This window comes from Labeo rohita, chromosome 13 (assembly GCF_022985175.1).
Source record: "Labeo rohita strain BAU-BD-2019 chromosome 13, IGBB_LRoh.1.0, whole genome shotgun sequence".
Classification (NCBI taxonomy): domain Eukaryota; kingdom Metazoa; phylum Chordata; class Actinopteri; order Cypriniformes; family Cyprinidae; genus Labeo; species Labeo rohita.
Genome location: NC_066881.1, coordinates 22,725,464 through 22,750,161, shown reverse-complemented (window position 1 = coordinate 22,750,161; position 24,698 = coordinate 22,725,464). Strand labels below are relative to the sequence as shown.

The 24,698-nt window shown below is 36.0% G+C and overlaps 3 protein-coding genes and 1 long non-coding RNA gene across 5 annotated transcripts in view; 1 reads left to right on the top strand and 3 right to left on the bottom strand.

Annotated features, from left to right (window-relative positions):
• Positions 1-3,606: 3,606 nt before the first annotated feature.
• rdh14a (retinol dehydrogenase 14a) lies at positions 3,607-7,283 on the bottom strand. Its single transcript, XM_051125949.1, has 2 exons — positions 7,012-7,283; positions 3,607-5,255 (listed from the first exon to the last, which is right to left on the bottom strand). Exons 1-2 carry the CDS (start codon positions 7,252-7,254, stop codon positions 4,638-4,640), a joined length of 861 nt encoding a protein of 286 aa, XP_050981906.1. The 5' UTR covers positions 7,255-7,283; the 3' UTR covers positions 3,607-4,637.
• LOC127175097 (uncharacterized) overlaps positions 7,203-24,698 on the top strand; it is a 38,687-nt gene continuing 21,191 nt past the window's right edge. The window contains exons 1-2 of the long non-coding RNA XR_007828942.1: positions 7,203-7,343; positions 8,709-8,917. This is a non-coding gene — a long non-coding RNA (uncharacterized LOC127175097). The remainder of the gene's footprint in view (positions 7,344-8,708; positions 8,918-24,698) is intronic.
• Positions 7,749-12,402, bottom strand: LOC127175092 (cytosolic 5'-nucleotidase 1A-like). The gene is made up of 6 exons (XM_051125948.1): positions 12,071-12,402; positions 11,600-11,767; positions 10,197-10,326; positions 9,437-9,559; positions 9,129-9,313; positions 7,749-9,010 (listed from the first exon to the last, which is right to left on the bottom strand). Exons 1-6 carry the CDS (start codon positions 12,191-12,193, stop codon positions 8,642-8,644), a joined length of 1,098 nt encoding a protein of 365 aa, XP_050981905.1. The 5' UTR covers positions 12,194-12,402; the 3' UTR covers positions 7,749-8,641.
• LOC127175094 (cytosolic 5'-nucleotidase 1A-like) lies at positions 12,704-17,934 on the bottom strand. 2 transcript variants are annotated; one of them, XM_051125950.1, is made up of 7 exons: positions 17,883-17,934; positions 14,980-15,047; positions 14,774-14,868; positions 14,394-14,520; positions 13,861-13,974; positions 13,575-13,756; positions 12,704-13,238 (listed from the first exon to the last, which is right to left on the bottom strand). In XM_051125950.1, coding segments are annotated over exons 2-7 (837 nt in total). In that variant the 5' UTR covers positions 14,981-15,047; positions 17,883-17,934; the 3' UTR covers positions 12,704-12,920. The 2 variants fall into 2 exon arrangements, with proteins under 2 accessions (XP_050981907.1, XP_050981908.1); XM_051125951.1 differs by having other exon boundaries at positions 14,992-15,047; positions 17,883-17,901.

Sequence of the window (24,698 nt, the reverse complement as noted above, 5' to 3'; positions counted from 1 at the left end):
TCGGCAGCCTGCCCATGCGTTGACTGGGCCACCCTGAAAAGTCCTGAGGCTTCCTACAATATGACCAGTCCATCTCTTTTCTTATCTACGATCATCTTGGTCATGCACTCAACCAAAACCACATAGAGAATCCGAAATTCAGTCTTTCATTCTCATGTTCTGCTCGAACCATTCTCAGCCTGAGATTTAAAACTTAAGTTGTGCTTGTTTTGGAGGCTTCGTATGTTTTTACTCTCACAAGCACTTGGACCGAAAACACCCCTCCTGCCTTCCACATTTCTATCTTCAGTAATGTTCAGCATTTGTAAATCATGACAAAATGGAGCCCCAGAGTTCACATTAATGGCTCGGACCTCACTTTAGAGCACTTGATCGAGCGATATTAAGAGTTTCCTGTAAAATGATGTTTGGATCCTTGACTGTTTTGTTCCCACACGCTCTCACCTCAGAAGTCTGTATGACCGTTCATCTCTACTATACCATGCAGAAACATAATGATCTCCCAGCTAGGTTTGGATTCCGATAAGCATTCATTTAGAAAGGTGACAGGTCTCTCAGAGGTCATATATAATCCATGATTGTTCATGATTTGCTACATTTTTTATTAGATTGAATTTTTGCTGGGAGTCCATCATGGGCTCACATTACTTACACTGTCAGTGGTGACTTCCACTTCATTTAATCTAGTATGTAGCAATTCTAAGGTCAGGTTAGTTAGTTGCAAATTCAGAATCAGAACCCCTAATTTAGCTTTTGATCTTCAACGTGATCTGTTAAAACAACAAATCTGGATTAGCGCAGCAAATCTTGACATATCATGCTAAAGTCAAATAGATGTCATTATTCAGGAGCTGCATTTTAAAAAAATGTTGTGTACTTTCAGCTTCAACCCCTAAGGGAGTATTTGAACCTTACATTGTTCTTTTGTCAAGAATCTCTTGGATTTACCAGTCTGGTCAATATATAAATCCACAATCAGGCCCCAGGAAACCATCCAAAGTGCACTACTAGTGCAATCTGTGAAATGTCTTGAGTTATCAGTTTAAGTTTGGCTTCAGGAAATCTACACATTTCCCATGAAGAGATTTACACCTCAGGAATCATTTCCATGTGTGAATAATGTGATCGAATAATGCTGAAAAATGCTCAAATGTTTTCCTTATACTGCTGCATACCAAAATATTTCTCCAAACCCGGAGAAAAACTCTTTCTGTTTTGAAGAGTGTGTCAAAACACAGGGCTCCACCTCAGGGGAAAGACTTTACCATACGTCTGTACACACAGAACCCATGGCCAGGTCACTGCTCCAGCAGACCAAGCAATCAATCAAATTACCTGCTAAAATAAAGAATAATAAATAATTTGAAAAGATGTTTTTGTTCACTGCTCACTCAGCTTCTGTGCCAGCAGATCTGTATTCGTTCCATAGAAAGTGTTTTCTCTCAAGCTTTGAAAACTCTTACGCAGTCGCTCGGAGAAACGGTTCAGGCTGGGCTGAAAACACAAAGGTCACAGATTTGATCTGAGGTAGGGGTGACGGAGATGGTGGGGAATTACTAGAGTCGCAGGACCTCTGTTATCATTGTGCCCTTTAGCAAAACACTTATTTTCTGGGCCTCAAGCAGCCTACTGTTGGGACACCCATTTATAATGATGTATAAAACATTTAGGAACCAAATAGGCCCAACTTTTTTTTTATTTATTTTTTTTTACATGTTTACAACATGTCACCCAAACACCTCATGTTATATTATTTATTTATTTATACAATATTCATTCAAAACTTGTGAATATGTATATTTAATGGTGACAAAAAGTTTTTAACGTTTTTCTTTCTCTGCTTCAGCTTTCTAACAGCATTTGTCAATGTTAAAGCGACTGGCCAATCAAATCAAACAAGGCGTAGCGTGAAGCAAAGAAGCGTCATAACCGTTAAAACGGAAGTGTCACGCTGGATGTTTTTTTGGCTTCTTGCTAGGTAAATGTAAGTAGCAAAGTATTTCATATTTTACAAATATTTACGATAAAAAATGTCAAACGACCGACAGTAATATGATGTGATACAAACTACTCGACTTTTGTCAAATTTCGAATTGAAAATATACAGTAACGTTAGATATTTCATATGGCTAAGTAATTCATAATTGAATGTGACGAGACAAGAAACATTAACGGAAGCGTTGTCGACATTTTGGCATATGATTATTATTCATATTATTAATTCATTCATCTAAGTTAAAAGGTCCTCCGTCGCAGTAACGGTCTGGTTCATGTATAAATAAAATAAAGATTCAGTGAAGGAGTCAATTGAGTTTAGTACGGCACTGAGTGATTCTGATTCAAACTGCTACTGTAAGTCGAGGCGGTTTCATGAATATTTTAGACTGGCCCATAGAAAGATCCGGTTCATAAAAGTCAAATCATGAAGAGTCAGACATCATGGCTGTCTTATGGTGTTTTAATGACATTTCAGATTGTTAACAAATATCAGACCTATGTTCTGCATTGCATACTATATATAGTTATGTTTATGTTTCAGTGAACTTTCTTGTATAATCAAATCACATACAATTTGTTCTGAACGTTTTAGACTTTCTGGTGCCATCAACCTGGCAGTGCTTTTAGTTGCTCAACAACTCACGAGGCTGGAAACTCTCTTTACGGTGAAAAATAACATGCATTCGTATCTCCCTTCCTTCCCTCTATCACAGAAAACAAACATGCAGGATAATAAACGAGAGAGGAGTTCTGTGTTTAGGTTGGACGGGATGTCTAGCACAAACGGTGGGAAAGGATGCTGGCTGCAGGTTTGTACTCGGAGCAGAGCTGAGGTGAGCAAAGCAGCACAACCGGAGAAATGCTTTACCTAAAGCCAAACCACGAGATAAGATACAGGGGCTTTGCCATGAATTTCTATATACCTTTGGGTGTTTGCTAAGTGATATTTTGTCTTCTGGAGGAGGAAAAACAGGACAAAATAAGAGGTGAAACAACATAATGTGATTGTAATCAAAGGATCACTTTGTTTAGCAGCTTGGCATTCTGTCGCTGATGTGGCACCGTTTCGAGACGCATCATTAAAGCCATTAACTTTCATAATTTCCCCAATTTTCTTAATTTGAAATACAAACAGTCTCCAGCTTCCACAGCCAAGCGCTCCGAGACCTCCCGTTTCACAGGGAGCTATCAGATGAATGCTGGGATATCTTAGGGGCTTTCTGGCTGATCGGAACATACTCTAAATGATCCTGAAAAAGTCCTAATGGCAAACACAGGTGGGAAAAGCATTACGGGCCCATCAGAGCTGCTACCATTCTCACAAAGACAGCTAATGCTAAGAGAAAACATTCAAGGCAATCATGATGAAGTGGGAGAGAGACGCAGTGTGAGAGGAGTGTGTACTTTCTTTGTGAAAGCAAGTAGTTGAATTGTACTGTAGCAACTCCTAGAACGGTTAATTAGACCGTAAGTGAACTATGAAAGCAAAGCGGGCTATTGCTCTAATTCCAAAATCGTTCTGCTAATGAGCCTCGCAAAAACAACCATCAGACTATTTTTCAATTACGCGAACCTAGTTGAGCTGTAGTTAAAATCTGAACAATGCAATTTGTACAGCATGATATTTATTTATTAGACCAAGAAGGCTCCCCAAAGCATTTCCTTTTTCAAAGAAAAAAACCCCACAAAAATAAAAGGTACTGCAAGATTACAATGATAAATACATGGAATTTAGAATGTATAACAGTTTATAATTAGCAGTACCACACATATAGTTATATACACACATATAGTTAGATAAATCAGAATGCGTATGTATTTCAAAGCCGTCTTATGAAAATAAAATGTTTTATTATATATAAATAATAGATATATTTTATTTCCAGTAACTAAAACAATTTTATTTTAAAAAATAGGCCTGAGCTTAAAATATTTTTCTTTGTGCAGTTTTGTCAAAAGTGTGTATACCATCACAATAGCACAGATCAGCATCTCGCCATTTTATATTTCAAATGCATTGTATACTGTAGGGGAATTTAGAGTTAACGGTTATACAATATAATGTATAATCAGAACTGAGATACTACTGTACTCTTGCTTTGTTTAATGCATCTTTATTAAGTACTGTAACTGTAAATGTCTCTCCACTGATCTTCAGTAAGAGAAGTGCAAATCAAATGCAGTGTTAACTGCTTCACTCCTGAAAGCAGAAAAAGTGCAACAATAGAGCAGAATTTAGGCAGAATATTGCAATCACAAAAACTTCTCAGTACTATGTGCGCACATTTTTAGTCAGATAAAGGGTTTAGTCTTTGTAAACTATATAATTTGTGGTAATTCTCCAGTTAATAACCCATTTAGGTTACATCTAGTCTTAACATGTGAACAAATGCAGTTTTGAAATCTATGAACCTGACTAATCAGGATTTAGGGAAACATTGTTACTCTTGCAGCAGAACTAACAAGCTAGTTGCAACTTTACAATTGGCATTTCAAAGCAAAAGAAATGGCAAAAACAGCTCCCTCCTGTGGATATAAGCATATATTTTGCATGTTTTCTTTCCAAGACAACGTCTTTTCAAAATACTTTTTCAGATTTTGAAACAATCATGGACTTAAATTCTTAAATCTATAAGATTTCAGGTTGTGATGCCCACCATCACCTCACTGATATCCCAGAGTTTCTTGGCCACCTCTTCATCTGTGGCCTTAGCTAACAGCTTCTCTTCATGACAGTTAGCAAAGCACTTCCCCTGAACGCCCTCCACATCCGGAGAGCAGGCCAGATAGATAGACGTCTGCGCACCTTCCTCGGGGGACTTGAAGAAGGCCCGTGAAGCTAGGTTAAGTAGTGGCTTCACCAGCAGTGGGATGTGGACATGCCTGCCCAGGTTAGTCCTCACAATCCCTGGGGTGAGAGCATTTACTGTCACTCCGGTCTCCTCGAGTTGGTGCGAGAGCTCCAGGGTGAATAGAAGATTGGCTAGTTTACTCCGTGCATAAGCAAAGGCTTTATCGTAGCTCTGCTCGCTGTTCAGGTCATCGAAGTTTATTTCACCGTACTTGTAGAGCTTGGAGGACACTACAATGATCCGGCTAGGAGCAGAGCGTTTGAGGAGATCCAACAGGAGGTTAGTGAGAAGGAAGTGACCCAGATGATTGACAGTGAACTGCATTTCGAACCCATCTTCTGATTTGGTGTAAGGACACTGGTAGATTCCAGCGTTGTTAATCAGGATGTCAATCCTTGACTCTTCCTGTGTGAGATACAACAGATGTGGAAAATTGTAAAGATATGCGTTATTTCAGAACACAAGAGAAGAGAAGATAAAGAGTTAATTCAATGGTCATTTTTCAGCCTATATTTTGATTTTTACGTTTTAACATATAAGAATTAAAATATCTGTAAGCCAACAACATGCTGTGGTAATTTTATACAACACATTTTTATATACGTTTTACATATTTATATATTTGGTGTTTCATTTATTTTGTGTTCCAAAATTTTTATTTATTTTTTTTTACAGTTTGCCATTTTCAAGCTCAACTAGGTATGTAAGCCTGTTTCCACTACTGAATAAAAAATAAGAAAAGGTAATTGCGACTTTTTGTCTCACAATTTACTTTTTTCTTGCAATTGCGAGTTTACAAACTAGCAGTTCGGATTTTTTCTGAGAATTGCGAGTTTATATTTCGCAATTGTGACTTTATAACATGCTATTGCGAGTTCATATATCAAAATTCTGACTTTATAACATTATAAAGTTAAGTTAGAATTGTGAGATATAAACTTACAATTCTGAGAACAAATTTTTAGTCTCAAATTGGACATTATAACTAGCAACTGCAAGTTTTTATCTCACAATTCTGAGAAATAAAAATTGCTATGAAAAAGTATCTCACTGAATTGTGAGATATAAACTCACAATTATGAGAAAAAAAATAAAGGCAGATATAAACTCGCAAGAAAAAAATTGCAAGAAACAAACACATTTGCGAGAAAAAACGTCAGAATTGCGAGTCTGAATCGCAATTCTGACTTTATTTCTCACAACTGTGAGTTTATACACATTTCTGAGAAAAAAGTCAGAATTATGAGAAAAAAATCTGAATTGCGAGAAACAAACTCACATTTGTGAGAAAAAATGTCAGAATTATGACTTTAGTTCTCATAATTGTGAGTTTATATCATGCAAGTCTGAGAAAAAAAGTCAGAATTGCGAGTTTAAATCACATTTCTGACTTTATTCCTCGCAACTGTGTTTATTTACGCATTTCAAGTCAGAATTATGAGAAAAAAGTCAATTTTAAAGTCAGAAGTTTTTATCTCGCAAATCTGACTTTATTTCTCACAATTGTGTGCCAATTGTGTGCTTATATTGTGAGTTTATATTACGTAATTTTGAGAAAAAAAGTCAGAATTGTGAGTCTACATCTCGCAATTCTGACTTACTTAACTTGCAGTTGTGAGTTTATATCTCACAATTCTGGTAAAAAAAAAAAAAAGTCAGAATTGTGAGATAAAAAGTCACAATAACAGTGGCGGAAACTGGCTTCCATAACTAGGACATGCTTTCACAAACGGTTAAATTGTGTTCACTGAACTGTATCTTTTTTCTCTGATAAACAACAGTGAAAACGTTTACGTTTTAGATATGTAAAAAAAGACAATACACTGTATACACAAGGTATATATAAATATATATATATATATATACTGATTATAAAATGTATATACCATAAGAATTTAGTATACCCGTTTTTTTTGCAAAGGACTTGCAAGCTTGTCAATAAACCCCACTCGAAAAAGGTTTCATGCGCGCGCAGCCACGTGCTCTTCACAAATTTCATGATATCATTCTCATAACAGCGCGTGACGTTCGCGCACTTGTTTCTAGTCGAAAACAATTCAACCAAACCGTGCTGTGCGTGCCCTATATTTATATTTACTAAGGTGTTCTACATATCTGAAAAGAGAAACATTCTGTGTTTGGTTTGGTGCAGTAACGTTACCTTGATTATCTCTTCGCAAAAACTACGGACAGATTTAAGCGACGCCAGGTCCAAGAGTCTGATCACTAGTTCCCCTTGGTCTGGTCCGGCCTCCTGCTGGATCTCCTGGGCTGCTTTCTCCGCCCGTTCTCGGTCCCTACATGCCATGATCACTCGGCCCTGACGCCGCAGGAGCTCCGTGGCCGTGGCTTTTCCAATGCCACTGTTTGCCCCGGTCACGATAATAGTTTTGCCCCGCAGCATATCGACGCCTTCATCCGAATGTTTAAAATGGGGAATAGCTTCACTGGTGAGCCTTCTGGGGCCATCAACAACGTCCAATTCATGAGCAGGTTTGTAGGCGTAAACATTCACGCATGTGGGAAGTAACTGGAATGTTATTGAACTACATTACCCAGAAGTCATAGCGGGTTAAAACGCAATGTGTGTGGTTTTTTTTTTTTTTTTGTAAACACAAACCACATGTATCCACAGTAATAGATTAAAAAAAACTTTAAAACGATTACTCTGAACATTAAATAGACCTTCAAAATGATTACTTATAACATTAATAGACCTGAATGTTTAAGAGAATAACCACTTGTGCATGTTTTTTTTTTTTTTTTTGGCTAACAAGTTGCCACATTTGTTTAATTTGTCAGGTGCATAAACTTATTTTCCGTTTTCCCTCTATTCCTTATTTATCTAGGCCTAGAAACCTGTTTCTAGTAAATCTGTGTTTTGGGACTACAAACTAAACGGCTCTATTAAGGCACAAAACAAATAAGATCACAAATGTAATTTATCATCATAGTGAATAAATCCAGTGTTTAAAAGTCAACAGCACATTTTGTTTTGTGGACAAAACAGAATTATACATAAATACACCTTATGGAAAACACACATAGGCGTAATACATTTTACATTTTAAATACATTATATCAGTTCTTCACACTCTTATTATTTCACCATTTACTCAGTTCATTTATTATTCTGACAAGGTCTGTCAGAAACACTGGTGGTGGGTGACACACAAATCTGTGAAAGAAACTGAGTCTGAATATCTAAGTACAGCAGTGAAGAAGTTAAAACAAAACATCTAAATGTAGATAAAAATCTGCAATATTTACTTTGAAGGATAACATCTTACGCTATAAATAAAATACAGAAAAATGCAATATGTGTCCCCTGAGATAGAATTAAATATTCTAAATTAAACTCTTGATTAAACATTTAAAAAATCGTAATGAGCAAGGCATAAAGGTATGTAAATTCTTCTAATTGCACATTATTTTCTCTCAAAAAGATAAACTCTAGTTTAACCTCACAGTGCTGACGGACTGGTACAGTACATAATATACTATATCATTTTGAGCACCGTAGCTTCTTTGTATTTATAATATTTCCAGCAATCCATTTAACTTAAACCATCTGTACAGCTCAAGGTTCAAAACTCTCTCTGATGCAACCAAATAAATAAATAAAATCACCTCTAACTTGCAGAGACTATCATGTATGTGCTTCACTTCCCTCATTATTTATACAAGTAAACATTTATATTTTAGCTATTAGATCAAATGTAAGACACTGAATAGGTGTTGAGGTACTTACAGAAATGGCTCTGACATTTGCATTTGATAATCAAATAATATCATTTTTTCTCTGCATCACTTGTTTCCATGCGTTTCCCTTTATGATACTTCTGTCCAATCCCATAGGGCACATGAGCGGCGATTGTACCGAGCTCCTGGGCACCCTCGATGTGAAACATCTGATCGTCAAAGAAGATGTGAGGCCTGATCTTCTGTAGGAGAGGCCCTTTGGGAGCCCCAGCCAAAAAGAGGGCCTCATCTACCTCCAACCCCCAGCTCCGTAGGGTCTTCAGAACACGTGCCCCAGCGCTGGCAGCGCTTCGAGCTGTGACCAGGTAGGTGCGAATAGGGCAGCTGATTCGTTGGTCTTTTGCATAGAACTTGCGCTGGAGTTTACCCAGTGCTTCTAGGAAACATTTCAGGGGGCCCTAGGATGATGCAATGACAAATCAACGATGAAAAGGACATTGCATGCTCCAAACATGACATGATCGAGAAAATATTAGTAGCAGTATTAATAATGAACATTACCCTGTCCTAGTTTACCTGAGCCAGAGGCTTGTTCTCAAACTCTTTCTCGTGCCTGAAGAAAGTGTCCAATCCGTGTTCTTTCACGATAATCTCAGACTCGTCAGAAAACAAAACAGCATCTCCGTCAAAAGCTACACGTAGTTGCGTGTCACTGAGCTCATTCTCACTGTCAGAGGGAAACATTGTGGCAGCTGCTATTCCTGTGAAAATGTCCATTTAAAGCAAGGTTAGCTTCATTTTAATTTAATTTAAAGTTTTTCTTGTTACATTAAAATGAAAATCCCAGTTAGATAAAAAAATACATGCATTTTTTTTTTAAATACCTTCTCCGATAGCTTCTTGTACCTTCACTGAATCTTTGGACAGGTAGAGGTTGGTCATGTAGGCTTTCAGGTAACCAATCGGAGACTCTCCACCAGTCATGCAAAATCTCTCTATAGTTAGATCTGCAGGGAGAGAATTCATGTTATTGTTATTTGTATAATATGAAGAATGCAGAACATATGCATTTGCATTCTGCAAACCTTATGAAAAATTGATGTAAATCACTGTAGTGGTCTCTGGACAAATTTTGGTCTGTGTGTCAGCACTGACTTTTTTTTTTTTCTTCTTTCTTTCTTGGTGCATGTTGGTCTATGTCTGTGTAGAATAAATGGTACGGCTAAATTGTAGGCTAAATTGTAGACAAGTAAATGCTCTCTGGTTGAATGGTAGCTTTAGGCAATCCATTATCCACCTTATTCTTTAACACGGAAGTAAGCCTATGGATAAGACTTCCAGTTTATTAGCCGCTATAGGGAAATAATGAGAAGAATAACAACGTGCAGTAAACAGTAAAACTGTTTGTGCTGCAAACCAGTGTACTCATAATTAAGATTAACACATTAAAATAATATGGTAAGACACACCTAATTGCAATATCAAGCAGTTTTGTACAGCTACTGTAAAATAGCTGGACATGGATGAGACCGGAGGCAGACCCATAAAATTTACAAGTGGCTGCACCCACTCTTACAGGAAGAAAAAGGTGGATAGGAATTATGAGTTCTGTTGAGTCTGTATGTCGCAGTTTTCTTTCCATACCGTAGTAATTGATGCTGTTTATGAGGCGAACTCCGACCTGGGCGTGATTATTAGTCATCAGTACAATGTCAAACAGCTCCTCACTGTCTGGGTATAGTTCTCTCAGACGGGCGTTTACGTTCATAAGGGCCTGTCGATTAGAATAACACAGTAACTACTAAAGGTGTGGCTCTGGAGTCTAAGGATGTCAATGTTAGGTAACACTGCTGGTGATTAATGGTAGGTTAGTTTAATGATATATGAAATATAACCATAAACGGGACACAGTAATGCTGTTAGGTTTGAGTCTTCTTTGTAAGTGTTTTGAGTGTTGCCCTGCAATAAACAGGACTGAAGTCCATCCATTAACAAAAGTGAAAGCTCTAAAAATTTTCCTATTGATTTGCATTAGTACAAATTTACTTGGCCCTGACTGGCCCAACCAGCTTTTCTGACCTGTTTCCGGTTCATACTACAGTGCCTGTGCTAGGGGTTGTCAGTGTTCGTTTGTTCATTCATTCATTCATTCATTCATTCAGTCAGTCAGTCATTTATTCATTCATTTACTGTTTCTGCCAAAATTAAGAGATGTCAGTGCTAAAAAACAATTTATATACATACACTATTATTTTTATGTACACTATTCTTGTGTGACACCAGATAAAGGAGTTAGATCAAAGGTAATCAAATTATGTTACCTAAAATGTGTTATCTACATTGTTATATTACTGAATATTTAGTCATGTCATTTGTAATCAATACCAAATGACACACGTAATATACCTAGATAATGTGAACCAGCATTGTGGGGTGCTGCTATAGAGTGCATCAGTTGGGTTCTGGACTTAAAAATCCCATTCATTTTCTCCATAAGAAAATTGATTTTGAATGATAATCTAAAAAGACAGAGCTACTGAGAGTTATGAGCTTGTAAATCGATGGTGTATGTTTACATTTCAACTTTTTGACTTTTAAATAATCTTGTTTAATAGCAGTATTCCTGCATGGTGAAAAGCTGTGTTACTCATGATTCTGCAAAAAAAAAAAAAAAAATCTGAATATTGAAACAAACAAACAGTGCCAGAAGAACTACTTGGAGTCAATAGTTTTTATATTTCTCCATCACTTTTCATTTGATTGTCCTTCACATTGCTTCATGGGATTGAAGCAATAAAAGCTGTAGGCTACAAATGTTTACTTCAAACCAGTGTCTTCAAATCATAAAAAAATACAGAAAAGGTGTGTGGGCACTGTTGCACTCTATTACAAAGTGTCCAGTTACCTTACCTATGGGATCAGGTTTCAGACAGGTGCTGATGTTTTTGTGGGGTGAGTTTTATGATCAGAAAGTTTTGAAATTACTAGTATCATTATTATGCATTTTATTTGAAAAATCATTTGGTAGTGCTTAAACCTGTTGTTACCTTAACGAAAGGAAACGAGACCCCTGGGGTAAAAGGCTGGTCTTCTAGCTCCAGCTGATGCGCGACGTACCTCTCCAGCCCCTCCTCTTCAAACACCTTCCTCTCCTTCACCATGTTAAACAGCGTTCGCGAGGATACCGCAATGGTTACAGCGTTGCTGGGTTTGGGCTGCAAGTCAACAGCAAACAAATGTTTACAACAGCTGTAAACGACAACCAAGCTGCTCCATGTGGTCAGATACCTGTATGTGCAGCGCTGTTGTTACTGACGTAATGACGCACCATTGATACTCGATACGCGTTAGCTTTCGGTGAACACAGCTATCTTTGATATAATATTAGTTTTTTCTTATTTGTATTTAAGTAATAATCTTAATTGTATTTCTACAACGTCGCTAGCGTTGTAGATTGGGTATCCGATGAGGGAGACACTGCTGTCATTCACAGATTATATACACAAACATTCGCTTACCGGACGGGGCTTTTTCGTTGTTTTCGCGTTGTCAAATAATGCTTTGACAGCTGCCCAGTCTTTTTCTTCGGTGTTGTCGGAGTTGGACTGTCCTCCTCTCTCAGTGCCTTCAGGTTTGCTCATATTGTTATGGTGGCAGGGAGACTGGATTGTTTCCTGCGTCCGTTCGCTGCGGTAGTTGAATTTCTCTAAACAGCATCAACACGACCACGTGACGTCACCCGCCCTGGGCAAGTGTCTGACTTATCGATTTAAAAAGCTGAACAGCTATTATAAAATATAACAAGTTATGTCTGAGGACCAGAATGGTTTTGAGCTAGATTTTAAAACCAGCACGCAAAACCACTAGAAATAATAAATGTGTAATATATAATATATAATATATAATATAATAATAAAAACATTTATATTTACAGTATTGGAGTGAATTTTGTACATGTTGTGGAACTGTTTTTTTTTTTTTTTTTGGTGAAAGTATGAAAGTATTTTTAATCATTATTTAAATTCAACATCACTGGCTTTAAGGGCATCTTTAGTACACATCTAATCTGTCCTCTCGATAAGTGACATTGGTTACGCTCAGATGTGTTATCAAAAGGGATTGTGTAAAAAAAGAAAGATGCAGAGAAAATATATTGTCTTCTTTGTTTAATAATAGCAAGAATCAAGGACAGAGAAAAAGCCATTTAGGTAATAATTTATTGATTATTTCACCATTAAAATATAATTACCGGCTTAACAGTTCCTTAATTAGCATTTCCCTTTATTTCATTTATGCTTAAATACTTAAGAAACAAGAGTGGAAAACAATTAGTATGGTGCTGTATGGTATTGAGATTAGGTTTTATTTTCACTCATTCCTCACACCATAAGGTACATGAGCCCCAACGACCCCATTTTGAAGGGCTCCATCAACATGTACCTTCTGGTCGTCAAAGAATATATGAGGTTTGATTATTTTCAGCACAGGCCCTTTAGGGGCACCATTTAGAAAGAATGCCTCATTTGTCTCCAGACTGTTCTCCCGAAAAGTCTTTAGTGCTCTGAGTGCAGGACTTGTTGGGCCGCGTGATGTTACCAAGTAGGTATGAATTGGACTATTTTCTTTTCTGTCTTTGAACAACAACTGGAGAACTACCAAGGATTCAAAAAACCCTCTTAGAGGACCCTGCAAAATAAGTTAACAAATATTTTCATAATTTAGAGAGAGAAAGAGAAATATAATTATTACATTATACTGTAGTGTTAAATGGCCAAAAAGCTTATTTTGAGGCATATAACAGTTTATTTTTGACCGAATAACTATGTATAGCATCTGTGGCATGCTGTTGATTACCACAGACAAATTTAACTTTAAACTCTTCAAATGTGTAGAGTAGAAGTGCTATTACTGTTAAATAGTGTGTGTACGTGCATGTGTGTGCTTTGTAAAATATAACAAGAGCCAACTGAGCCATTTGAGAATCAGCTGTATTAACAAGTGGTTTCAGACCACCATTCTTACCAGTGCCAAAGATGTGCCCTCTTGATCGCGCTCATTTTGAAAGAAAGCCTGTAGACCTTTCTCTTTGTAGACTCTCTCTGACTCATCTGAAAACAGGACTCCATCACCATCAAAGGCCACACGTAACACTTCAGCACTGTGGTTGTCATAATCTCCCAGGAACATAGTGGCTGCTCCGAATCCTGAACACAAAATGCCTCTTTTAAAACTTACAGAAGTAACACTTATGTTGTATTTTATACTGTAAATACCTACATGCACCTAATGAAAAAAACTGAAGCATCACCTGCTCCGATGGCCTCTTTCACATTGTGTGAGTTTGTGGAAAGGTACAGAACAGGCTTGATCTCATGAAGGAGATCAAGGAAGGGTTTTTCTTGAGCAATCTCAATATTCAGATCTGCACAGACACCATCACTACATTATATTTAGTAGAATGAAATGACATCTTATTTTGTTCATGTTTATACTGAAATTTGTTTCTTAAGAGAGTCCACTAAAAGAACATTCTGTCATAGTTTACTTACATTCATGTTATTCCAAACCTAAACAACTTTCTTTATTTGCTTGGATCACAACAAAAAGTTTTGTTTGTTATAATATGAGATATCTTAATATGAGTAACAGACTGAAATTGTCTCTAGTTTGACATCTCATGTGTCACTGCATGTACATTCATTGTTTGAGAAAAAGCACTTTCGTCATTCTTCAGTATTCAGAATTATTTATTGTGTTCCATGCAAGAAATTTACATTTTTGGTGGACTATTCCTTTATAGTTACTATATAAACAAATAGAAAAGCACTCCTCTACTCTTACTGTAGTTTTTGATGTTCTTATTTAGGTGATCCATGTCCTGCCTGCTGGTAGGTATCAACACAATTTTGATCCGCTCTCGAACGGCTGGTTTCAGCTCCCTCAAGCGTTGATTCACCATTTCAAGAGCCTAGTGCAGAGTCATCAAATACACTAAATACAGCATACAAACTAACTACAGTTATATCAGATTATACAAATTAGGTAACGTAATATTCTTGAGAGTTTTATCTAAGTTATAGTACTCATTTATGTCAGATAGAGAAAAGGAGATATTTTTAGTGAATGTTTAATAATAGTAATTTCAAATGACCTTTTCATTTCCAAACTGGGTGTACAGGTAAAAGTAAATACATTATTGTTTGATACAGAGGGCTTGCTACCTTGACAAATGGAAAAGCAACTCCTTTGGGGTAGGTCTCCCCTTCCTTTTGTCCGAATAATGCACATGAGGAGACTGCAATGACCAGTGGTGTCACTAAAAAATAATTATGCAGAGTGATTAAAGAAGGGCCAAACTTTATTCAAACTTAAGTTTTAAATATTATGTCTTAGATAATGTTATAGGTAACTTGAACACACAACATACTTATGAGCTCACTTGTTTTCTTGATTTCCTGCTTTTGGTGCTTGGGTGAAGTTTTCACTTATTTGAAGCTTTAAATCAGGCATTTTAAAAAGTGTTAGTTCCTTTTAAAGCATAAACATTAATCTTATACAAGAAATCAACATGAAAACTGACAGCTTTCAATTAAATAAAATGTTTAAAAAGTAGTTTAGATTAGAGCCTGACCAATATATCGTTTTTTTTTTTTTTTTTTTTTTTTTTTTTTTATAGACCTTTTTCCCGAGTAAAGATGAGTGCCTACATTACGCAGATGAAATGATCGTGGTAGTCGATGCTTGTGTTTATACCATAGAGCTGCATTGTTTCTTCGACATCATCGATTATGTCGATTAGAAAAATATGTTGATTAGCATGGAATGCGTCGCACCTTTAGCCACGCCTACTGTACGAGCCTGCAGTTATCCCTGCTTAAAGGGGTCTTCGGAAGCTCATTTTCCACAAGTTGATATGATTCTTTAGGGTCTTAATGAAAAGTCTATAATATACTTTGGTTAAAAATTCTCAATGGTAATGTAAAACAACACCCTTTTTACCTTGCCAAAATCAGCTCTGCAAAATTCATCCTTTTTCTGTTTGAGGTTGCTTTAAATGTTAATGAGCTCTGCTCGCCCCGCCCCTCTCTTCTCTCTGTGGAGTGACAAACCTGTTTACTTTAGCCGCGTTTAGCCACTAAACTTGCTAACTAGTATGTTATTATGAAAGGTGATTGCAGTGATTCATAAAAAAACCTTATACTCACTTCTGCTGTAAGTGAAGCTGGATCACGAATGATTCGCATGAACATAGACAGATATATGTTAGATAGGGAAGCGCATTCCATTCACAAACGTAATCCACTGCATCTTCAGTGGCTTAGATGTCGGGAGTAAATGATGACCACTATGTTCATTATTACATCCAGCAACACAACACCTCAATGGGAGATATTCTTGTCTATCTTACATCCCTGCTCTGGCATCGAAACAATGGAGGTTACTGAACTGTTACAGCTGATTTAAGGCAGGTCTGAGGTAAGATGCTCATGTCAATCAACTATCGAGGGAGCAGCCTGAAAGTGGCTTGATTTGAAAAATTATTTTTACATATTAATTTAAAACCACTGCATGGATTTTTGCCATTTTAGGGTAGATTTGTACATACACTGCCAACACACAATAATGTTCAAACAACATGTAAAAGTGAACTTTGCATCCGATGACCACTTTCTGCTATGTTTAACACAAAACAAGACTCTAGAGCAGAAGGTAAAGGCTAGTATGGAAACATCACTCCACAGAGTTGCGTTCATAGAGCATTTTATTATTATACGACCGTCAGAACCGCATATATAGCTGAACTAACGCCTTTATATTGTCAGGATTCACAACTGCATTCACGCATTCAAAGCTGCGCTGAATGAACAGAACAGCACGGGACATCGAGTTGCCTATATAATCATGAAGGGTTTAATTCACCCACATAAATGGAGGAGAAATGATTCGCGTTCATCTTAAGATCCACGGAGCTGCCGTCAGTGTCGTGGGCGCGATTGCGCGAGCTCGACGCGCGCTCCAAATGTGCGCTCTGCACTCGCTAACAAAACATTTAAAGTTATTTTTACTTGTTTAACTGTGTGATGGACTGGGCTAGCCTCGACTGGGCTCGTTTATTTAAAAAGGGGCTGTCAACTGTGATAAATCTTCCAGGTGTTATGACGCCATTTTTTATTCTGTTGCTCTAGTGTCCTGAATGCAGTTGTGACTGCAGCTGTTCATTGGAGCCTAGTCTCATGAAAATGCGTAAATAGTACGCCAAATAAAAACAAAAACTCCCTAATCCTACCATTTGCATAGAATATACACGCCAATGTCAATTACTGCGTAGTAGTACCAAGCTTTTTTGTTTTTATTTGGCGTACTGTTTATACGCACTTTCATGAGATCGGGTACGTTGATTCATACAGATCAGAATCAGAATCAGAAGAGCTTTTATTGCCAAGTATGCTTGCACATACTAGGAATTTGTTTTAGTGTCATTAGCTTCCAGTACACAGAGACAACAACATACAGACAATGAACATAAGATGAGAAAAAAAAATACACATATGTAAATATAAATAGACAAAACTTAGAAAAATAAGATGAGAATAAACTACACATATGTAAATATAAATAGACAAAAAAATAGAAAAATAAATTGAGAAATAAATAAATAAGTGGTATGTACAGTTGTGCTATAGATGACAGAATATAATAGAATAGAATAGAATAGAAAGAGGTAGAGATGCAGGGGTGTGCTAGGATGGGGGTGGTAACTAATAAATAAAAAGTTATTGCACATTATATTGCACAATGGTGAGAACATTTAACTGTTCATAAGGAGAATTGCCTGGGGGAAAAAACTGTTCTTGTGCCTGGTTGTCCTGGTGTTTGAGGCTCTGTAGCTCTGTAGATATGTATTCAAGCAGATGTTTTAATTCTTTCTTTCTTGCTTCCTTTTTCTTTCTTTCATTTTTATTTTTTAATATTTATTTTTTTTTATTTTATATTGTTGTTATTTTTCTTTTTCTGTCTTCTTATTTTTTATTGTTATTTCTTTCATTTTTTAAATTATTTATTATTTTTCTTTCTTTTTCTCACTTTTCTTATAATTTTTCTTTATTTATTATTGTCTTTCTTTGTTCTTTCTTTTCTTTCTTTTCTTTTTGTAAAGTATTAATTATGATAAAACGTTTGAATAAAATATTACAAGATTAATAACATGCCAATTAATCGGTATCAGTCCTTTTTTTTTTTAACTCCCGTATATCAAAAAACTCATATCGGGCTCTATAGATTATAAGACACAAACTTGACATTTAAGTGATAGATATTAGAAAAACGTACCTTTTTGAGTTGCTTGTTGTCTTGTTTAATATGGCAGAATGTATGCTTCTACAGTATTTATAGACAGTGGAACAATGCTTGTGAATATCTATGAAGTAGGCGTTTCATTTAAGGAATTAACTTTTGATTGGTCTAGTAAGACTTGTTTTGCAGGATTGCATTACTTGCATTGTCCTTTGTGGTGCAATAATTATTCTTACTGCGCATAGATTTTATCAACCCGTCAATTCTGTTGCCTTTTATTCTTTTTAGTAAAAATAATTTTTAATTCACATTTAATTCAAGCCATCAAGCCCAGCACTTCAACACAACATCACAGTTCAGCTAGGCTTGATAACACACATGCAATCTAGGTGAGACAAAATTCAGGGTGTAGTGTTTGATGACTAGAACTTCACAAGCCTCATCACAGTGACCGCTAAACATTGTGGATTTGTGCTTTATAACATCGAGTAGTTAATGTTAATGTGTTAATATGTATGCATAGATTTTGCTTTAAGCCGATATGACATACATAAATGTATCAGTGGCTGCATTTACACTTGGCATTAACATGCAATCATCGTGGTATGATCAAGCAGATCAGATCATCTGCCAATCCAGGACACGGCAAGTTTACATTTGTTCATATCAAGTGGGTGGCTTTAGTATCCAGATATCTGATCGAATTTCTGTTTTTTTGCTTTAAAGTTTGGATCTCAGTGTTTTTTTTTAAACTATTAATTTTAGTCTTTATAATTTCCCTCATTTATTTGAAATGTTTCCAAAACAGAAACTCTGTTACTCTTATTTTCTATCTACTTTATCTGTGACATGCTAAATAATATTTACATCTGTAAAATTATACAATATATTAGTGTGTTTTTGTAAATCATGCAACTATTAATCTAATTAATGTAAGTTGTGGTTTAAACCATGCCACTGTAATGAATAATCACTGGGCTGTGCCTTTTTTCCACATTGAAGGTGGAAGCCCTTCTGTTTAATGTGGTGACAACAAGGCACATTCTTTACAATGTATTCATGTAGTCATCATTACATAAGTTGCCAGCTGATGCTGAGAAAACTTGTCTGTTTGGTTTACATTGTTCTTAGTTATGGAACAAGATCAGCTGGTAAATGTCTAGCATTATTAATAAGTCAGTAGTAAAAAAAAATCATCATGGTCGTTATGATTATTATACTATGATTGCTGCAGTCACTTTTTAAAAAATTAAATATGTCTCTTTTTCTACTTTAGCAGAAAATCATGAAGGGTTTTCATACTGGACTCCAGTGCTGGTGCTTTTCTTGTCAAAGCTATACTAGTGTGTGCGTGTGTGTGCGCATGCATTTGGAGAGTTATTATACAGTGTTAGAGATCTTAATATGTCAGTAAGCCTACATCTGGTTAATATCATCAGAACATGTAAAGAGACTGTACTGTATTGCAGCTTGAATTTTTTTGTTAATGTGTATGCATAGATTTTGCTTTAAGCCGATATGATATACATAAATGTATCAATGGCTGCATTTACACTTGGCATTAACGTGCGATCATCGTGGTATGATCAAGCAGATCAGATCATCTGCCAATCCAGGACACGGCAAGTTTACATTTGTTCATATCAAGTGGGTGGCTTTAGTATCCAGATAACTGATTGAATTTCTGTTTCCAGCACAATTTTTAAATTAGGTCAGTAATAATGTGTTTAAAAGGTAGAAGATTCAAATGTAGTGTAAAACAACTTTCACTTCAGCCTTTATCAATGGCAGTGCCCATAGAGGACGAGGTTATTGTGATTTATATGACCACAAATAGGTTACTTAATCTACCAAACATTAATCTGTTATGATGAAAAATGTCATATTTCAGTATATTTCATGACTGAAAGGAAACATACAGTATATTGGCTACTGTATGTGTAATATGCAGAAAATGTCAGAATCTGACCACCTTTTTATTAAAGAAATATAAGAACATAATACAGACAACACATCACATTAAAGAGCATTAATTAGAACCAAACAAGGGCTATACAAAACATAAAACCTTTAAAAGACAATGAGTAAAGATGGTACAAATTAAACTATTCAATTAATTTAATTATTTTAAATGATGTTATTCGTATCTGAGTGTGTCCTGGCTCTGCTCTATTCATCTGAATAATAATTTGGTGATAATTGTTTTGCCACACCAGCATTTGATGCTTTGAATTCACACCTGTGTTTGAGGGCTGTAGAGGTATGCAGAAAACCATAAATTCATACCAAGGTTCCATTATTAGATTTTGCTCCTTATTGTTTAAAAGAGATCTCTGGGTGTATATGAAAGTACTAGAATTGCACAGTGTTAGAATTAGCTGGCATCTGATAATGCGAACCAGTTTTAATAACAAGTAGTACTTGTGAAACTAGTACAGTTACATAACACTGTTTGCACGCTTTACTTTCATTTTGTATATTTATAACTTATAAGCAACTTCTGCTTTGAAAAGGATCTCAGTGTTTTTTTTAAACTATTAATTTTAGTCTTTATAATTTCCCTCCTTTATTTGAAATGTTTCCAAAACAGAAACTTTGTTACTCTTATTTTCTATCTACTTTATCTGTGACATGCTAAATAATATATCTACATCTGTAAAATTATACAATATATTAGTGTGTTTTTGTAAATCATGCAACTATTAATCTAATTAATGTAATTTGTGGTTTAAACCATGCCACTGTAATGAATAATCACTGGGCTGTGCCTTTTTTCCACATTGAAGGTGGAAGCCCTTCTGTTTAATGTGGTGACAAGAAGACACATTCTTCACCATGTATTCATGTAGTCATCATTACATAAGTTGCCAGCTGATGCTGGGAAAACTTGTCTGTTTGGTTTACATTGGTCTTAGTTATGGAACAAGATCAGCTGGTAAATGTCTAGCATTATTACTAAGTCAGTAGTAAAAAAAAAAATCATGATGGTCGTTATGATTATTATACTATGATTGCTGCAGCCATCATACTTAAAATAAACAGAAAACATTATAGGCTCAAAACATAACAAGATTTTCATACTGGACTCCAGTGCTGGTGCTTTTCTTGTCAAAGCTATACCAGTGTGTGTGTGTGTGTGTGTGCATGCATTTGGAGAGTTATTATACAGTGTTAGAGATCTTAATATGCCAGTAAGCCTACATCTGGTTAATATCATCAGAACATGTAAAGAGACTGTACTGTATTGCAACTTTAATTTTTTTGAGCGTGTATGTGAGTGTATTTAAGTGTTTCCACACAAAACACATACTCTTTCTTTGAGTGAACACTTTAATGTTTGTTAAAAGTGAGAGCTCTCACCTCACTGCTTTCTCAGACTCAGAGCAATGATGTAATTACCCACAATCCTGTTGGGGCATCTCTCACTTCACACACACTAACATACACTTACACACAGAGGCACACCTGGGAATCTCTTACACATAAATGGGGGCCGATTTCTGTCATCAGTCCTGATTCTGTTTCCCGCTACATAACACCCTCTGTGGTGCGGCCAGCAGCTGCCGTTTATTTAACTTGTGACTAAGGCCACAGAAATGAGGGTTTGTGGTGGATGCAGAGAGAGGGAAAAGCTGTTCTACAAGTTGACCTTAGATTGAGGCTGAGAATGTTTTTTGTTTTTATTTCGACAAGATCATTAGGAGTCAACATGATTGTCATAGAGTAGCAGGAAAGTTTTAATATTTTCTTAGTATGATCATGTGACGAAACACTCTTTGTATGGATAAATGCATGTAAGAAGTCTACTGAACACTGCTCTTAGAAAGAGTTAGAACATTTTTAAAATGGGGAGTAAAATCTGAAATGCATTTGTATTATTTTTTTAATGACAAATGCACATAATGACAAAAGTACATAACAAAATTACTAAAACTTAAACCAAAATGAAAACTGACAATATAATACAGTATGTACATACTTAGATACAGATTATTTAATTTTGCCAAAGAAATGTCTTTAGAATATCACTTTTTTTCTCGCACAGTATGAATGAGTGAAGCATATAGTATGAGGAAAGCATATAAGTATTGCTTATATTTTAGTAAGGGTAATTTTTGGCAATTCTTGGCATCAAACATTTTTAAAACCACTCGTCTGAAGAAAATAGTAAGAAAGCAAGTCCAGCTTTTGAGTAATTTCTGAAAAGGTCAGAGGTCATATTAAATCTGAACTTTTCAAAATAAGTGTAGTTGACAGCGTATAAAAATCTGCCAATAGAAGTTGATATGTCAGCCAAAATCACTCATGTCTTTATTCTTTTATAGTGTGTAAGATTTCAAAGTCCCATCCAAGTCACAAGCAGCCGCCTTTGAGATCATATTTAGAGCACGTAGCTGATCTTCATTAGAATCTGTGGAAACCTTTGCAGTGTTTTCACCCTTTATTGCAGTTGAACTAAATTATGTTATCAGTTTGATCGACTGAACTGAACATTCATAACATTTAAAGAACCACCTTAAAAATCTTCATGATTCCCACGATCTGCCCAGTGTTCCCCCATAGGACCGAGAACTTGAATACGTAAAACAGTTAGAAGTCGGTTTGTCATGTAGCTAATAAAAACCAGCTTTAGCCGAGTTAACAAATGGGCTGGCTGACTGAAGTGGTCATGGACTGTCAGTGACTCTGGCCGGAGCTGAGCTGTGATTAATGATGGTGTTTGGTGGTTTGCTAACCCTCTCCTCACTTCTTGTGCTCCTATTTAACTTCTCAGGGTGAAGAGTTTTTTCAGTTTTTTTTTTCCAGTTTGTGTCCTGACAAACATAATCATATAGACAACTGGGAGCTGACTCTAGATCCAAAGGGAACGTTTGACAGATATGAGCCCAGTACTGATGAGGATCAACAGTGACCCTGTTAGCACTCCGTCCTCTGTTGTCTTTAATGTCCACTGGGGACTGTAGGCCTAGTGTTGAACAGTTTATAGTACTGGTGAAATGCAGCCTTACAAAATCACCCTCTGGAAGGCCTGAATTTAGTAAGCTGGGTTTGGTGTTAAGAGCTAGTGAAATTATGATGTTACATCTGGAATGTTTCCTTCTGTTTCTCATATAGAAGATACATATTTATGTGTTCCTATTATGCCATTTTTAAAGGTTGCTGATATTGTTTTATGAGACTCCTAAAACAGGTTTACATGTATGCAAGGTCAAAAAACACTTTAGTTTTCTCCAAAAATAGATTTAATTTGACCTCATTTCTAAATGATTCGTAAACGACTTGTGCGAAGCAGTTAGAAGAATCAGTCTCTCTAAACTCCTCCTTTCCGTGAGCCCTCACTGCTGTGATTGGTCAGATAGCGCAGTCCTTTATGATTGGTTTACTGCGTACAACGCGTGTCGGGAAAACGAAACGCCCATTGCCATAACTAAATGACAGCCCTGGATACTTGTCATTGTCAATACATAGAAAAGATGGCATCGATTTTACCTTACCAATTCGAGCCGGAGTCTGACAATGAAACGGCTGAAGTGGCTGATCAACAAGTTAGCACAGACTACCGTGGAAAGTGCTTGCAATTTGCTTATGTAAGCGAATTGGGCATACCGCTATGTTGTAAGCTTCAACACTGTATAATGCATTAAGGCAGTTTTCACAACGAACGCGGAAACTGGGTTCAGCGCAGCCCTTCAGAGCGCAGCGGCAAAAGTTCAACTCATTTGCTCGCCAGTGGTATGCTCCGCTGCGCTTGCACTTTGGTCGACGCAGAAACAAGCCGTCCTCGCACGGCGCAAGCAATTAAAATGAATGGGTTTCATAGTGCAGCGCTTTCCACATTCGGTGTGAAAGCCGCTTTGTGCGCCATCCTTTACCATAACTAATGAGACAGTCAAAATGCATCAATCACAAATTTTTAGACTACAGTGGGTCCACAGCTGAACAACAGAACTACAGAACATACACAACTACGTATTTTGAACGATCGCTAGAAAATACAATCTTTGTAGATTTATCTTTTGGAGGTGAATATAAAACAAATTTAATCTCACGGCGTCTTCTCGACATGACGTAAACCACATGGAAATTTTACTGTGTTTGTGGGCGGGCAAGTTGTTCGCGACGTAGAACGTGGGCGGACATTATGCCAATTTGTTACTTTGTGATGTATAGCCGTATTAGAAAAAGATTCAAATTCCTGATGACTCGTTCAGGCAATTGTGAGCCGACTCTTTTTTTTTTTTTTTTTTTTTTTTTTTTTTTTTTTTTTGATAGACGATAACTTTATTTATCGTGCACTGTCGACTTCACAACTTTGCAGATAGTTTATATTCACATACAGACACATACATGACACACTGCATGAAAGGTCATATTTGAAAAGGCATAATAGGACTTAAAAAAAAAATCATTACAGTACTGTCTGGGGTATTGATTCTGTTCTCAGCAGTATATATTTTGCAATAATTTAAGACAGCATGTTTCTTAAATTGAATTGAAATAATAATAAGAATAGTAATAGTAATAATAATAAAACAACAACAACAATAATAGTAATAATAATAATAAAACAACAACAACAGCAGCAATAATAATAATAATAGTAAAGCTATTGTATTAAAGTAATTTTTAAAAATGTTATGTAATGAATTATGATGTGATATAATAATTAGAGCAATAATATATAATAATATTATTATAATATTATATTAATAAAATATACTTACAAGTATATTTTATTAATTTATTATTATTATTAGTATTATTATTATTGATTCATTATATCATATTTTATGAATCTGGCTTTATTTCAATTACATTATTTAATAATAATAATAATAGTAATGCCATTGT

Bases quoted from the DNA above. Each gene is read 5' to 3' on its own strand.
- rdh14a (XM_051125949.1), bottom strand. From the start codon at position 7,254: ATGCTGCGGGGCAAAACTATTATCGTGACCGGGGCAAACAGTGGCATT. The intron at 5,256-7,011 runs GTAACGTTACTG...TATCTCACACAG, and splicing joins TTTGCGAAGAGATAATCAAG to GAAGAGTCAAGGATTGACAT.
- LOC127175092 (XM_051125948.1), bottom strand. From the start codon at position 12,193: ATGAGCAAACCTGAAGGCACTGAGAGAGGAGGACAGTCCAACTCCGAC. The intron at 10,327-11,599 runs GTAACAACAGGT...TCTAATCGACAG, and splicing joins TCTCGTTTCCTTTCGTTAAG to GCCCTTATGAACGTAAACGC. The intron at 9,314-9,436 runs GTATTTAAAAAA...ACATTTTCACAG, and splicing joins ACAAGAAGCTATCGGAGAAG to GAATAGCAGCTGCCACAATG.
- LOC127175094 (XM_051125950.1), bottom strand. The intron at 14,521-14,773 runs GTAGCAAGCCCT...ACTCTGCACTAG, and splicing joins TTGCTTTTCCATTTGTCAAG to GCTCTTGAAATGGTGAATCA. The intron at 13,975-14,393 runs GTAAGAGTAGAG...GTGTCTGTGCAG, and splicing joins TAAGAACATCAAAAACTACA to ATCTGAATATTGAGATTGCT.